This window comes from Sminthopsis crassicaudata, chromosome 6 (genome assembly GCF_048593235.1).
Source record: "Sminthopsis crassicaudata isolate SCR6 chromosome 6, ASM4859323v1, whole genome shotgun sequence".
Taxonomy (NCBI): Eukaryota; Metazoa; Chordata; class Mammalia; order Dasyuromorphia; family Dasyuridae; genus Sminthopsis; species Sminthopsis crassicaudata.
The window spans coordinates 237,013,957-237,031,193 of record NC_133622.1 but is presented as its reverse complement, the minus strand read 5'-3'; the positions used below and the strand labels follow the sequence as shown (position 1 = coordinate 237,031,193).

Below are 17,237 nucleotides of genomic sequence, written 5' to 3'. Positions count from 1 at the left end.
GAAAAAAAAACATGTTTCTTCTTATATTCTACAAGTTTCTCTTGATAAAGAGGAAAAATCATGGTCTCTATCTGCCTCCTTGTCTGTCCAAGCAGTGGCAGTAAAAGCTTGCTGATTTAATGGGAAGGGCGTTCCATTTGGAGTAGCAGTATCTTGGATCAAGAGTTTTTCATTCACTTTTATATCCTGAGCCTTAATTTCCTCATTGTTAAAAAAAACTAACTTAGGTGCCAAATACAGATCTGTCCCTGATGGAGCAAAGGTTAGGGTTTGGGGGTTGTGCTATGTTTTATTTCCCTTCTTCCTCCATTTCCATGGCCACAAAAAGATTGATCCTATGCAACTCAGCACACCTCCAAAATTCTCCCTGTTCAGAGGAGGGAGCTTCTAGGGGCAGAAAACTATGTATCAAAATGATCTTTTTATTTCCCTAAGGTCTGATCAATTGTTCATAGAAAAAAGCTATAAAAGTATGCACTGAATTAGACTAAGTTGGCTATGTTCATATAAAAATTTAAAAAGCTTCTAGATAAAAAAAAAATTGTGGAAAAATTAATGGAATAACCACATCTTTGTTGAAAAACAAAACAAAGATTTTTTCTCTTTTGTTTCAATGTGTTTGAAGATTAAGTAGTTACATAGCGCACCGTTATTTTTCTAATATTAAAGACATTTGAATAATACAATCTTTCAAAGGAGAAAGGAAAGAAAGGAGAAAAAGAGAGAAGGAAGGAAGGAAAGAAAGGAAAGAAGGAAGGAGGGAAGGAAAGGAGGAAGGAGGGAAGGAAAGGAGAAAGGAGGGAAGGAAGGAAGGAAGGAAGGAAGGAAGGAAGGAAGGAAGGAAGGAAGGAAGGAAGGAAGGAAGGAAGGAAGGAAGGAAGGAAGGAAGGAAGGAAGGAAGGAAGGAAGGAAGGAAGGAAGGAAGGAAGGAAGGAAGGAAGGAAGGAAGGAAGGAAGGAAGGAAGGAAGGAAAGAAAATGGGAGGGAATGGGAAGGGAGGAAGGAAGAAGAAAAACAAAGGCAGGTAGGACTAAGGGAATGTCAACTATATGCCAAGTACTATGGGAAAGACTTTATTACTATGTGTTCACTCTCATCTCATTTGATATTCAGCATATTCCCATTTTACGGTTGAGAAAACTGAAAAACATCTTATTTAAGTTAATTTTGCAGGGCTTCTCTGTCCTGTCAACACTGATCACATTATTTCATTCTTTCTTTTTATCTTTCAATCCATCTGTAAGATTTAAGGTTTAAGTTACTTTTTGCAGGTTTGTGTGAGGATAGATTTGAATTTGTCTTCCTGCCTCCAGAACTACTCCCTTAACCAGTGTGCCACATAGTTGCCCCAATATACACTGGCACATAATCTTCCCTCAATAATGGGAGTTCATTTTTCTTTTGTGTCATTGCCTTTTTCAGCAATCTCAGTATGCAAAGAGCTAAAGTTGAGAGCAAGAAACAAGGTCGAATGTCCTAGGATACATAAATAATCAGAGATATGATTATAAACAACATTTATAGAGCACTTTAATGTTTACAAAGCAAATGCTATGTTACTTAATCCTCACAGCAACCCTAGAGTTCGATAATGCAGGACAGGATATTTTTTCCAATTCTTAACCCACTTGAGTAGCACAACTTTTCAAAGAAGAAAGTAATGAAGGAAGTATTTATTCAATGTCAACTTTGTGCCACGCACTGTGCTATGTACTTTATAGATGTCTTCATTTGGTCTTCAAAGCATAGTGCTATTATTTTGTTCATTTTATAAATCATGAAAGCTGGAAAGGCAGAAGTTAGCTGATGTTCTGCGGGTCACACAACTAATTCTCAGGAGCTACACGTGAACTCAGAGCTTCCTGAAATCAAGTCCAACATTCCCACCATTGCATTTCCTCTAGGGAAGTCATCTGGAAAAATGGAACATATAGAAGTATTTCCCCAAAAAAATCATACTTTGATAATAGGAATGTAACAAACACACGGCAGCTGGAGTAATTCCCACATGCTGAAATTCAGAGCATAGAGACCACACTTCTAGTCATTTGGTTGACAGAAATAAGGCATGTTTAATTCCTAGTTTTGTTCATCTAAACCTGTGATTTCATGGGATCAGAAAGCTCTGAGTACAGATAGACCCTCTCCTGATTCCAATCATTCACCAACACCATGGGATTTCCTAGAAAAAAAACAACTGCTGTACCCAGAGACTCATAGCTGGGGCTTGGACTTAGAGTGACCCAATACCCAGAGCATCCTCTGTCTAAGAGATGGCATCCCCTTTCCAAACCTAGAAAAAACATCTACTTATACATATTTGTAATATATTACATGTATATATATATATATACTGATTGTGGAGTGCAGGTAAGAATATATAATGCATATCATATATATTTAATATGACATGTTTTTAAGAGATTTTTCATTGTCACCATTGAACATGTTTTCCCATGCTTATCTCCTTCTATCATGTTTATTTTTTGCCATTACTTTCTCTAAAAGCATGCTTTTTAAAGTTTATTTGAAGTATGATGGATTTAACCTCCACATGAATCTTTATGAAACAAAAGGCATTTTTTCAAGTAACTTATTGTGGAAATCAACTTTGCAGTGTGTTCTACTGCGCTCTACCATTCGGTGCGTGGCATGTTTCATCTATTTTCCTAAGAATGATTGTAAATTTTGTATTTTCCTTCATCCCGCTGTTTTACCGCCTAGGGTTTTTTTTTGCTCTTATTTTCCTCTTTACTTAGATGTACAACAACAAATCATGAATAATACAATTTTTTCTGCTTCACTGCCTTATCAACACTGATCACATTATTTCATTCTTCCTTTTTTTCTTTCAATCTATCTGTAAGAATCCCCTGCTTCCTAAAATAAACTATTTCATTTACAAAACTCGCTCATACATCTGCCCTCCTGTTTGTGCCTCCCTCTCCTTTCCCCAAAACTACCGATTTTGTAGGTTTACACTGTTAAAGTATTCCTAGCCGTGCTTTGTGTGTATGTGTGTATGAAAAAAGTTGTATGAAAATGTTAAAGTCTTTTATCCAGTTCAGATAAAAATAAGGCTTATCCAATGCCTCAGTGCTAACTCCTTTCAATATTTCTATATATTTTTAATATCTTGCATTACTCATATATAATATATCCATTAACTATAGAAAATGGGTATTTTCAAATAACTTCTGGTAAGCATTGTGGAATCCCCATGTTTAGGGGGGAGATACAGATAGACTTTTAAGTAATCTTGCCCAACTCTCTCTCCAAAGGAATCTTTAAGTCCAACCTGAGGGCATCCATCTAGAACACACACACACACAAACATACACACACACACGCACACACACACACACACACACACAAACACACACACACACCCTTTAAGGGCCTGTATTTTAACAATTCACCAGCATTTCTGGTCACTAACCCTTTAAGAGTGAGAGGCTGGACACTTGCAGAGTTTACTCATTCTCATCAAATTCTAGTGACACAACACACCATTAAAATAACTTTAACACATATGGAAAGTGTGCTAAGTAATAGTAATAAGGGTAAAAGTATCCAAGAAAGTCTCTGCCCTCTTGGATCTTACATCCTAATGAAAGAATAAAAAAAAGATTTCACAAAGGGGAAGCACATGAAGCAAAGGAAAAGCAGTAGCTTGGAAACATGGACGCTGGAAACATCAGAGAACTGCTTAGCTGTGACAGCTGAAGATCCCAGGTCTGTCCAAAATCCTGGTTATAAAAATGATAAAATATATAATATAATATATATAATATATAATACAATATGAAATATATAATATAATAGAATATGATAATCATGTCCTAAGAGGAGAAATATGGTTTGCAAACAGACGGGAAGTATTTTATTGTAAGATGTATAGTTAATGAACAGTAAATATATGTGAATTGATACATTGAATACATGTCTCCTGAACACTACAATGGCACTATTATCTGGGAAGGTTTATCACTCTTCAAAGAGAAGCTGAGTACATCGTAGAATTGGGAATTCCTCACATTGGAAAAGTCACATGCTCCTATGTTTCTCCCCAGGTCACTTTGGAGCTGACAGCAAAGTGCTCCTAGGAATCCCTCAAGGAATGAGCTCTCAAAGACATAGTTTGGCCATTGTCTACTTGACCATGCTTTTCTTTGGAGTTCTGGGCAACATGTCCCTTCTTTATCTACACATTCACAAGTTCATCACTGCTCACAGGAAAAGACTCATCAGCCTGATCATCATAAATATGGCCTTTGCCCATGTCTTAATGATTCTTTTCAGGGCCTTCTCTACAATAATAACCAACTGGGGATGGATATCTTTCCTAGATGAAACAATGGGTAAAATCTTAACTTATCTCATAAGAGTGACCCGAGGCCTTTCTCTTTGCAGCACCTGCCTCCTGAGTGTCTTCCAGGCCATCACTATCAGCCCCAGCAGCCTTAAGTGGGCACAACTTAAAACTAGAACCCAAAAGTGTATTCCTTCCTGCTGTATGCTCAGCTGGATTTTCAATCTTCTTCTTGATATTGCTGCACCTATGAATTATAGTAGTCCAAGAAACAGAAGTAATGAAAGGTGGAGGATTGGACATATTTCTCTTGACTTGCAAGCCATGAATATTATAAAAATTTTAATTTGTGAGTCAATTGTTGATACTCTGTTTGTAGGTCTCATGGTTGGCTCAAGTGGCTATATGGTATTTATCTTGCACACACACAACCAGAGAGTCCAACATATTCACAGCATCAACTCCTCCCTCAGAGAATCCCCTGAGACTAGAGCCACCAAAGCCATCCTGATGCTGGTGGCCACATTTCTTTGCTTTAATTCAGTCAGTTCTCCTTTTGTTATTTACATAGCTTCTGCAGCAGAAACCAGCCACTGGGCATTACGTTTCACAGTTGCACTTTCCATGTTTTATCCAATAATCAGCCCTTTTGTGCTGATCACCACTGACACTCAGAAGCCCAGGTCTTTTGCTTCTCTCTTATGTTTAAAGAACTCTTCTCAAGAAGGACTCTCCAGTTAAAAATGTTAGGGAAAAGGAAAATATTCATCATAAATTAGGGTAAGATTAACAACTCAAACCATATCACAAAATTTGCTCAAAATGTATAAGTAGCCTGAATGGAAAGACCCACATCATCATAATACAGCAGGATAAGAGGAGAATTGATGATTCACAACAATGGAAAGAGGTAAAATTCTTACCAAAACAAAAAATCGAGTTTGTCATAAAACGTATAAATATAATAACCATAATCCCATTACTCCAATTCTCCTTGCATAAAGTGAAAGATTATAAAGAAAGGGACAAATGAAAAATAATACTGCCCCTTCCCATATAAAATTGGATACTCTACTCTTAGGCATATACCCCAATGAGACCAATGTTCAAAAAAGCCTGACATACTTCAGATTATTTATAACAATATTTCTGATTGAAGCAAAGAATGGAAACAAAGTCAGTTCCCATCTACTTGAAAAGGTTTTTTTTAAAAAAAGCATGGCATGTAAATGTAATGAAGTAAATATGGAATACATATTAAACAAAATAAATGGAATATTTAAATATTATGCAGATTATGATAATGGAAAAAGTCATGAATATAATAAATGCACAGAAAAATGGAAAGACATAGGTGGAATTATGGAAAGTAAGTAGAACCAGGAATCAAAGTGACCTTAAATATGTAAATAAAAAACTAGTATCCTAACACTGGAAAAAAGTTATATGAAATAATAATCACCAAGGCTATTCATATGACAGAAACCCAAGTTATTTCCCCCTGCTCCTTTTTAAGTATTTATTTAAAGTTAAATATAAAATAATAAAAAATATAGACATCCAGAAAAAGAAAAAAACACATTTTCATGTGCCTACCAGAATATCAGAAGATTCAAAATATGCAACAATAAATTTTCATTTCAAGAAATCATATATAATAGAAGACACTATATTTATGACACACCATCAATTCTTTACTTCTTTGTAGGATGTTGTTTTCTGCTTTGTTATGCAATATTTTTCTTTATTCTTTACTCATCTTTCATCCTGCCCCACCCCACACCAACCAGGCTATCGTTAAGCATAGATATAATTATATTATATATATATATATATATATATTTTCACACCCACATCCAGATACATATATCTATATACACATTTCCTATCTATATGCATACACATATATATAAATGCACATTTATATACATGTAAACATGCATCTAAAACAATATTATCGTGGTTGACCTATAATGTTGATTTCTCACTTGATGGAATCTTTAAGTTTGACTTTGTTTGAGGTCAATGATTAAAAGCACTCCTTTTTTCCCCCTAACAAATTCAACTCCTGAGTTTTGTTATTGTGTTTCTGTATATCTCTAATTTCCTGTCCCTGCTAACCGTTCTACTTTAGTTCTCCTCCTTAAATTGCGTTGTTTTTATTTAACTTCCCTTCATCCATAGATCTCTCCCTTACCTTCTCCACCACTTTTTCCACCCTCTTCACTCCACTCCCTCTAATTGAAATACTCTTCTGAATCCCACCTTAACCTAGGCTACACTTTCCTTCCCTCTTAATCCTTCTTCCCTCAATCTACACACCTTGTCTCACTGCCATAAGTCTATATACCCTCCAATTCCTATTCCCTGCCCCCTATATATTTGATAATAGTATATACTTAATTGTGGGGGGCATATATACATATAGATACACATACATATATTGAAAATATGTATATTATATGTGTGTTTGTGTGAGTGTGTGTGTGTATACAGGTATAGATGGATGTAAGTATATACTGCTCCCTTTTGAATACATTTGTGATATGAGTAAGTTTTCACAACCACCAGCATTCCTCCCCCATCTGATGTTTTCATATCATTTCTTCTTCTGCCCCTCATTTAGATAGCACAATTACTATTTATAACCTTTATCTAAACCATTTTGTGGTTTTTTTGAGTCATATCCTACTCGGCTCTCAAGCTTTCTTTTGAACCACCCAATTCTTGAAGGCAACTTTAGACATATGTCTTCCATTTTTACATGTTGACTCCCTTGATATTAGTTTTTGATACTGACTCTTCTGTGTCAAATTTTGTATTGAGTTCAGGTTTAATTGAGACAAAATCTTTATAATTTAAAAAATTCACTGAATGTCCATTTTTCTGTTCAACATTATGGTTCATTTTTCTAGATATGATATTTTTGGTCACGCGCCTAGTTCTTTTGATTAACAACATGCAATATTCTAGGACTTTAATTCTTTTATTATGTTGCTGATAAATCCTAAACAATTCTAATTGTAACTAAAGCATATTGGAATTGGGATTTTTTTCGCTTATTTCTTATAAACTTTCTTTTTGTTCTGGCGAGTTCAAAATTTAGGATATTCCTATGTTATTGCTAGTAAAATTTCTTTAAGATAGTAATCAGTGAGTTTTTTCTATTTACATTGTCCCCTATTGTTGTATCACTTCAGGAAAAAATTTCTTTATTTCTTTCATTATTGTGTCAAGGATAGTTTGTAAGAGTTTAGGCATTGATATCACATTTTGCCTAGTCCAATTGTGCTTATGGTTTGTCTTTTTGATCTGTTTTCCTAATATGTTGTTTTTCTTAATAGATGTTTGACATTCTCTTCTACTTTTTCATTCTCTATTTTGTTTTGCTATTTGTTGGTCTCCTATTGCTTCACTGGCTTTCTGTTGCCCCATTCAAACATTCAAAGATGTATTTTCTTCTTTGAGTTTCTGCATCTCCTCTTCTACTTGGTTGACTTTTTGTCAAAAGTTTCTTATTGTTCTGAGATGGTTTTCTTGTTTTTATTTTTTGTAGGTTTTCCCTCAATTACTCTCATTTGATTTTTAAAGTCATTTTTGAAATCTTTTATAAAGTCTTTCTGGATGGGGAGACTTTTAATGTTACATTTTGGAGTAGAAGAGGCCTTTTTTTATTTCACAATAGTTCTCTGACAATGAATCCCAGTCTCCCATTTCAAGAGTAAGATTCTGTGGTTGGGGTTTTTCTTCTTGATATTGATAAAAAGAATTAGGAAAGAAAAGTAAATAGAATTCAAATCATATTGTAAACCTAGAATTATCAAATGATTTGGCACTAAATAAACAAAAAAATACTTCTTAGGAGTAGTTAGACCTGAATCAAAAGCTATCCATTGTACATTTCAAACTGTGTGTCCTGGAGACATCTGAAACTCATTTTGTCTAAAGCTTAAATCATTAGCTTTCCTTACAAATTTTTTTTCAGCTTTCCCTCTTTATAACCAAAGCATGGTTCAGGACCCTCATTTCAGTTTTCAGGATTTATAACCTCAGCCACATCCTCAGTTTCCTTCCACTCATTTCCAATCTGTTGTCATTGACAGGAATGAGAAGTACCATTTAACCTCCATAACACTTCTTACATGAAACTCTTTGGCTCAAAAACTAACTGGTACTCATAACCACATTAATTTAGGCACTTATCACTTATTGCCTAGACTTTTACAATAGCCTCCTAATGATCCCTCTGCCTCATGTCTGAGACCTCCAGTCCTTTCTATGTGGAGCTGCTCAAGTAATTTTCCTAATGTGTTGATATGACCATGTGACTCCTACTGATTCAAGGCCAATTGCTTACTCTTGCCTTCAAAATTTAATATCAAGTCTTCTGTTTAGTACCTAAAGTCATAAAGCTGGTACTAATCGATCTTCTCAGATCAGTTAGCTGTTATGACCCCCCCCCAACCGTCTCTAATAATGTTTCCTTTGCGCAAGGTGACTCAACCATTTTATAGCATTTATATCACATCATGTATTATTAATACAAACATAAAAGCTTAGAGCCCCCAGTTAAGAAATTCCTAATAATCAGGCTCCCTACCCTAATTTATATGCCGTATATCTCATTTATGTTAGAGGAAAAATCAGAATACAGAAAAATTCTTACAAGACATACAGGGAAGGAAAGTTGGGAAAGGAATTGGCATTTTGGTTTATCCAAGAATCCATGAAAAGGAAATTACAACCCATCGATTCAGTTGAATTCCTTATTCATTAGCCCCTAAAGGGTTCATTTGGAACTCTTTATTCTGTAGGTCAGCACATTCAGTCCCAACTTTTTCTAAACTGTCCCCCCAATTTGCAACCTACATATCTGTTTTTATAAATACCAAAAAGTGATTTAGTTTTGCATTCTGGTTCAAATACGGTAGTAGAATAAATCAGTCTCAGGAATGAGAAGTAATGCAATTCCTTAATACAAAACCCAGAAACACAGTCAGATATCAAAGACAAATTATAAAGTGGATTACTACAATTTAAGAAGGAAATTAAACACAAAAAATCTTGATCATTCATGGGCTCATGGTACATCCATCATCCATGTTATGTAAATGAACTGAGATAGGAGAATACTTCAAACTGATGGGATTCTGATTGTTTCCCCAACCAATCAAAGCCCATACCTGTCCCCAATCCTAAAGCCTACAAAAATTATTAAGTGTGGGTCTCACGACAATAATGAGCAAATCAGCATATTCTGTACCCACATTACTTGGTGTTCCCTTTCTTTATTGTCTCTGGGTGAGCCTACACTACTTATAATATCACTGCCATATATTAATACACCGCAAATAAGTTTTTCTATATGCATTTTGGATAATGACAGGTACAGCTCCATGAAGGCTAAGGACCTCTCCAAGTTGGCAAACTCCTGCTAAAATCTCAAAATGTGCATATCTTGTGATCTAATCAGCATTATTTACTCTCTAAAAACCCTGACCTTGAGTTACTGGAGTGATAACCTCAGGAAGCTTGGACCACCCACTGAGTGTCTATAACTCAATACAGTGCCTTTCCTTGGGTTGGAGACTGGCTGAACCTGAATTCTTTCAGAGATGACATCAGGATATGCATCTGATATCTCAACAAAACAAATGGGCCAGAGGAGGCAGAAGGAGATAAAGATAGCTTGATCCATGTTGTGAATGGAGGAATCATGTCATCTCAAAGAGCTATTACATGGTTGATGCCTCATATTATATGGTATTCAAGGGCTGGGGAGTCGTCCCTGGGCATACATGATAGGAAGGAAACCTGCCATGATATGGAAGTTACACACTCATATTCAGGTCATAATCCATCCCCATCATTGTTTCAATCCAACACACTATCAAAGAGAGAATTTTAAGTTATCTTCCCCAATCTTTTAGCCACAAGAAGGGAATTCATCTTAGATACACAAAATGGGACTCCAAAGGAACTCAATGGGCCCTTTCAGTGATTTCTACAAAAGAGCTCACCAGGGGCCCAGGAATACAAGTAAAGGCCTCTGCATTCATCATATCACAAGCACCCCAGTCTCCCTCTTTCTTAGGAGAAGTTTGTTGCAGCTAGCTCAAACTTGCTCAGAATAGCAAATTCTTAACCTTTCAAGGTGATTGTTCACATCTCAGAAATTGGCAAATTCTGCAAAACAAAGTTTGAGTTTTCACTTTGTTTTTTTTTTCTCTACATTTAGACAAGACATGTGTTTCAGTGGATAGAGTTCTGGGCCAGGAAGTCAAAAAGATAAATCTGGGGTATGACACTTATTGTATGAGTCCCATAACCTGAGCTTGCCTTAATTCCTAGAGAAGGAAAAGGCGATCCTCCCTCTCTTTTGCCAAGAAAATCACATGAACAATATGATCCACAGGGTCACAGAGAGTTGGGTATGATGGAAGGACAAGAAGACTTAGGAAAATGATAAAGGGTGAAACTGTAGATCAAATGTAAAAGTGAGCCCAGAGTATATTTTTCTGAGATCACTGTTTGAAGGACATTTAGCAGCAAATTCTTGCAATGACCATGAGAAAAAAATGAAACTTTTAATTCTCCTCTCAACAGGCAGAGGAAAATGTCTTTTTGGTTACTCACAAATATTCCTTTGGAGAGTCTCATTAATCAATAAAAATTGTTGACAATAATTTTTCACATGAGGAAAAATTCTGTTCCTAATTCAGACACCCCTCAAGTTCCCTCTTCTGTCAAGTGTTCCTCTTGCAGCACATGACATCATAATTATAGATCTTAGGGGAAATGAGCTCAGACTCTGCTCTCCCTATAACTCCAGCCCCAGATATGCCCCACACATACATATACACAGACACACACACACATGCACAGACTTCTACAATTCTATCCCAGGCCCTGGCAGCAGAGAACAGTCTGGTGAGTGATATGGAAGGCCTTAGCCTCAGACACAGGGATAGGCAAGAATCTCTTCTAGGAGCCAGGGAACAGCTCTCTCAGATCTGCAATGAGGAAGAAAAGATGACTAGGAATAATGATTTTTTGGGGGGAAACACAGGAAGGACATTTGGACTATTCTAGGCTATTCTGGCTTGGGTTTTGGAAACAAGGCTGCCAGCTTTTGTTCTCCATTCCTTTAGTTAATCTTCAGCTCACTCTTCATCACTATCTTCACACAATAGGATACAGCATAGACTTTATATTTTGGGAGGGGAGAGAAAAGAGATAGAGAGTTCATGTCTGGCAATGGGGTACCCTGTTTCTTTCACAGCATCCTCTCAGTGTCAGTGTAACAGGCATATCTCAAGAGTTTGCTATGGATTGCCTAGAAACTATATTGATACCTCCTCCATATATTTTCTTTTTCTCTCTTCCCTTCCATTTCTCTCCCTGGCTTCCAGCTATTTGATAGTATTCAGAAAACAAACATCTTTCTTCTTATATTCTACAAATTTCTCTTGATAAAGAGGAAAAATCACAGTTTCTCTGCCTCCTTGTCTGTCCAGGCAATGGCAGTAAAAGCTTGCTGACTTAATGGGAGGGAAGGGAGGAAGAAAGGAAGAAAAACGAAGGCAGGGAGGGCTAAGGGAATGTCAACTATATGCCAGGCACTGTGGGAAAGACTTTATTACTATGTTTTCACTATCATCTAATTTGATATTCAGCATATTTTGGATCATATTCCCATTTTACAGATAAGAAAACTGAAAAAGATCTTATTTAAGTTACTTTAGCAGGGCTTCTCTGCCCTATCAACACTGATCACATTATTTCATTCTTTCTTTTTTTCTTTCAATCCATCTGTAAGGTTTAAATTACTTTTTGCATGTTTGTCTGAGGATAGATTTGAATTTGTCGTTTAACCACTGTACCACATAGTTGCCCCATTATGCAGTGACACCTAATCTTCCCTTAATAATGGGTGTTCATTTTTCTTTTGTGTCATTGCCTTTTTCAGCAATCTCAGTATGCAAAGAGCTAAAGTTGAGAGCAAGAAACAAGGTCAGATGGCCTAGGATACATAATCAGAGGAATGATCATAAACAACATTTATAGAGCACTTTAAGATTTACAGAGGATATATCACTTGATCCTCACAGCAACCCTAGAGGTAGATAATGCAGGACAGGATATTTTTTCCAATTCTTAACCCACTTGAGTAGCACAACTTTTCAAGGAAGAAAGCAGAAAAGGAAGCATTTATTCAATGTCAACTTTGTGCCAGCCACTGATTCAAATCAGTCATTCACCAACATCTTGGGGTTTCCTAGAAAATAAACAACTGTCGTACCCAGAGTCTCATAGCTGGGCTTGGACTTAGAGTGACCTAATACCCAGAGCATCCTCTGTCTAACAGATGGCATCCCCTTTCCAAACTTAGAAAGCAAAAACATCTACTTATACATATTTGTAAAAATAATACATATATATATATATATATTGTGTTTCCATATTAAATGTTTATACAGGTAAGAATATATATATCTTGCATATCTTATATAATGCATATATATATATATATATGCATATCTTATAAATTTAATTAATATGATATACATTTTTTAAAGATTTTTCATTGTCACCATTGATTATAATGTTTTTCCCTGCTTATCTCCTTCTATCATGTTTATTTTTTACCATTGATTTCTCTAAATATATGCTTTTTAAAGTTTACATAAAGCATCATTGATTTTACCTCCACACGAATCTTTATGCAGCAAAAGTAATTTTTTCAAGTAACTTTTCTTGGAAATCAGCTTTGCAGTATGTTCTACTGTGCTCTACCATTCGGAGGGTGGTATGTTCCATCTATTTTCCTACTAATAATTGTAAATTTTGTATTTCCCTTCATTCTGCTGTGTTGTACCTATTAGTTTGCTTTTTTTTTTTGCTCTTACTTTCCTTTTCACTTAGACGAACAACAACGAATTATGAGTGATAGAATTTTTTTCTGCTTCACTGCCCTATCAATACTGATCACATTGTTTCATTCTTTCTTTTTTTTTCTTTCAATCCATCTGTAAGAGTCCCCCGCTTCCTAAAATAAACTATTTCTTTTACAAAACTCTCTCAAACATCTGCCCTCCTGTTTGTGCCTCCCTCTCCTTTCCCCAAAAACTACCGATTTTGTAGCTTTAAACTGTTGAGTTTAAAGTATTCCTAAACATGTTTTGTGTGTATGTGTGTGTGAAAAAGATTGTATGAAAATGAAAAATTATTTTATCCAGTTCAGATAAAAACAAGGCTTATCAAATGCCTCAGTGCTAACTCCTTTCATTATTTCTACATATTTTAAATATCTTGCATTACTCAAATACAATGGATACATTAAATATAGAAAATGGATATTTTCACGACTTGTGGAAAGTATTGTGGAATCCCCATGTTTAGAGGGGAGATACAGATAGACTTTTAAGTGATCTTGCCCAACTCTCTCTCCAAGGGAATCTTTAAGTCCTACCTGAGGGCATCCATCTAGAACACACAAACACACACACACACACACACACACACACACACACACACACATCCCTTTAAGGGCCTGTATTTTAACAATTCACCAGCATTTCTGGTCACTAACCCTTTAAGAGTGAGAGCTGACACCTGCAGAGTTTACTCATTCTCATCAAATTCTAATTATATAAAACACCATCAAAATAGCTTTATCACATGTGCTGCAGAAAGTGTGCTAAGTAATAGTAATAAGGATAAAAATCTCTGCCCTCTTTGATCTTACATTCTAATGAAAGAACAAAAAAATGGCAGGTTTCACAAAGGGGAAGCAAAAGAAGCAAAGGAATAGAAATAGTTTGGAAACATGGACCCTGGAAAGATAAAACAAAACTTACTTGTGACAGCCAAAGATCCCAGGTTTGTCCAAAATCCTGGTTATAAAAAGGTGATAACCATATCCTAAGAAGAGAAATATGGTATGGAAACAGATTGGAAGTGTTTCATTTCTAAGATATATACTTAATAATAAATATTTGGAATTGATACATTAAATACGTGTCTCCTGAACACTAGAATGGCATTATTATCTGGGAAGGTTTACCACTCTTCAAAGAGAAGCTGAATAGGTTGTAGAATTGGGAATTCCTCATATTGGAAAAGTCACATGCTCCTATGTTTCTCCCCAGGTCACTTTGGAGCTGACAGCAAAATTCTCCAAGGAATCTCCCAAGGAATGAGCTTTCATAGAGATAGCTTGGTCATTATCTACTTGACCATGCTTTTCTTTGGAGTTCTGGGCAACATGTTCCTTCTTTATCTACACATTCACAAGTTCATCACTGCTCACAGGAAAAGACTCATCAGCCTGATCATCATAAATATGGCCTTTGCCCATGTCTTAATGATTCTTTGCAGGGGCTTCTCTACAATAATAACCAAATGGAAATGGATATCTTCTCTAGATGAAACAATGGGTAAAATCTTAATTTATGTCATGAGAGTGACCCGGGGCCTTTCTCTTTGCAGCACCTGCCTCCTGAGTGTTGTCCAGGCCATCACTATCAGCCCCAGCAGCCTTAAGTGGTCACAAGTTAAAACTAGAACCCAAAAGTGTATTCCTTCCTGCTGTATGCTCAGTTGGTTTTTCAATCTTCTTCTTGATATTGCTGCACCTATGAATTATAGTAGCCCAAGAAACAGAAGTAATGAAAGGTGGAGGATTGGACATATTTCTTTTGACTTACAAGCCATGAATATTATAAAAATTCTAATTTTTGAGTCAGTTGTTCATGCTCTGTTTGTAGGTCTCATGGTTGGCTCAAGTGGATATATGGTATTTATTTTGCACAGACACATCAAGAGAGTCCAACACATTCACAGCATCAACTCCTCCCGCAGAGCATCCCCTGAGACTAGAGTCACGAAAGCAGTCCTGATGCTGGTGGTCACATTTCTTTGCTTTAATTCAGTAAGTTCTCCTTTTGTTATTTATATAGCTTCTGCAACAGAAATCAGACACTGGGCATTAGATTTCACAGTTGCACTTACTATGTTTTATCCAATAATTAGTCCTTTTGTCCTGATCACCACTGACACTCAGAAGCCCAGGTCTTTTGCTTCTGTCTTATGTTTAAAGAACTCCTCTCAGAAAAGACCCTCCAGTTGAAAAATGTTAGGGAAAGGGAAAAAAATTGGGCATAAATTAGGGTAAGATTAACAACTCAAACTATATCACAAAATTAGCTCAAAATGGGTAAGTAATCTAAATGTAAAGACTCACATCATCAAAATACAGGAGGATAATAGGAGAACTGATGATCCCCAACAATGGAAAGAGGTAAAATACTTACCAAAACAAAAAAATCGAGTTTGTCATAAAACATATAAAAATATAAAAACAATAATCATGTAACAATAATCCCATAACTCCAATTCTCCTTGCATAAAGTGAAAGTTTATGAAGAAAGGCACAAATAAAAAAAAATGCTGCCCCTTCCCATATAAAATTGGACACCCTCCTCTTAAGCATATAAGATATATGAGATAATATGAGATAAAAGTTCAAAAAAGTGCGACATACATCAGAATATTTATAACAATATTTCTGATTGAAGCAAAGAATTAAAACAAAGTCAGTTCTCATCTACTTGAAAAGGTCTTTTAAAAAGCATGGCATGTAAATGTAATGAATTAAATGTGGAATATTTAAATATTATACAGATTACTAGAATGTAAAAAGTCATGAATATAATAAATGCACAGAAAAATGGGAAGACATAGGTAAGATTATGGAAAGTAAAGTAAGTAGAACCAGGAGTGCAAAATAACCATAAATTTGTAAATAAAAAGAATAGTATCTAAACACTTGCAAAAAGTTATATGAAATAATCATCAAGATTATTCACAAAGCAGAAACCCAAGAAGATATTTCCCCTTGCTCCTTTTTAAATATTTATTTAAAGTTAAATATAAAACAATAAAAAAGACATCCAGAAAGAAGAAAAAACACACAACAATTTCATATGCCTAGCAGAATATCAAAGGGGATTCAAAATATGTAACAATAAATTTTCATTTCAAGAAATCATATACCATAATAGAACACAATATATGTTAAGTCCAGAATAGCTCCCTGGAGGCCTTAGGAACAGCCAGAGTCAGGATAAGTAAAAGTTCTTGGAGGTGATTACGCCTTACTGACTTCTCAGAAAGGGTGGTGAAAGCTCTAAAAAGGAGGTGATCATGCCCCCCTGACTTCTCAAGAAGGGAGGTGAAAGTACGCTCTACCTGACATCTCAGTAAGAGAGATGAAAAACACAAAAAGGAAGTAGGGAGTCAAAACAGATATTGTTAGCGGATTTCTGGGCTGAAGGGTCTTATTAGAAACAAGCATGCACAAACCCATCAGCATGGGACGTATTACACAAGCACATAGCAATAATGCACAGGCTATTAGTGATGAGTCTCCCCACAGTCAGTGCAGACTCGATGTGGTGTAACAAACATGACTTGTACATGCAAGCAGTGCTATAGCAAATATTATGAATCAACATGGTGTAGTAAAAGATTTCCAGAAGTCCTAGAAGGAGGGTATGTAAACAACAAACACATATACACTTCCTTCAGCAGCCAAGAGATAGTACAAAACCAATCTATTATCCATTATTCATATGTCAGGGAATCCAATGATCCTTGAAAGTTTTTGAAATCCTGCAACAGTCTTTTTATGTCAGAGAATCCAATGATTCCTGAGGGTTTTGAAGTCCAAAAAATTTTGATGTCCATGTGTCAATTGCATAACTGTCATGCTCTTTCAGTGGTGGGCACAATAAGCGATGGTATCACCCAATGTTTTTTGGGTCTTCTCCTTCGTTTCAAGAGTCTGCTCCATCTCTCTCTGATGGACAAGGCAAATATAGCTTATTGGCCTCCATCTGATTCCTTCTCCATATGTAGAAAT

General features: G+C 35.8%; 2 protein-coding genes across 2 annotated transcripts; both read left to right on the top strand.

Moving 5' to 3' along the window:
* Window positions 1–4,120: 4,120 nt before the first annotated feature.
* On the top strand, window positions 4,121–5,091 carry LOC141547362 (vomeronasal type-1 receptor 3-like). The gene is given in 2 exon segments (XM_074275806.1): window positions 4,121–4,994; window positions 4,997–5,091. Coding segments are annotated over 2 exon segments (969 nt in total).
* A 9,378-nt stretch (window positions 5,092–14,469) lies between these two features.
* On the top strand, window positions 14,470–15,478 carry LOC141547360 (vomeronasal type-1 receptor 3-like). The gene is given in 2 exon segments (XM_074275805.1): window positions 14,470–15,384; window positions 15,387–15,478. Coding segments are annotated over 2 exon segments (966 nt in total). The 5' UTR covers window positions 14,470–14,510.
* The last annotated feature ends 1,759 nt before the right edge of the window (window positions 15,479–17,237 follow it).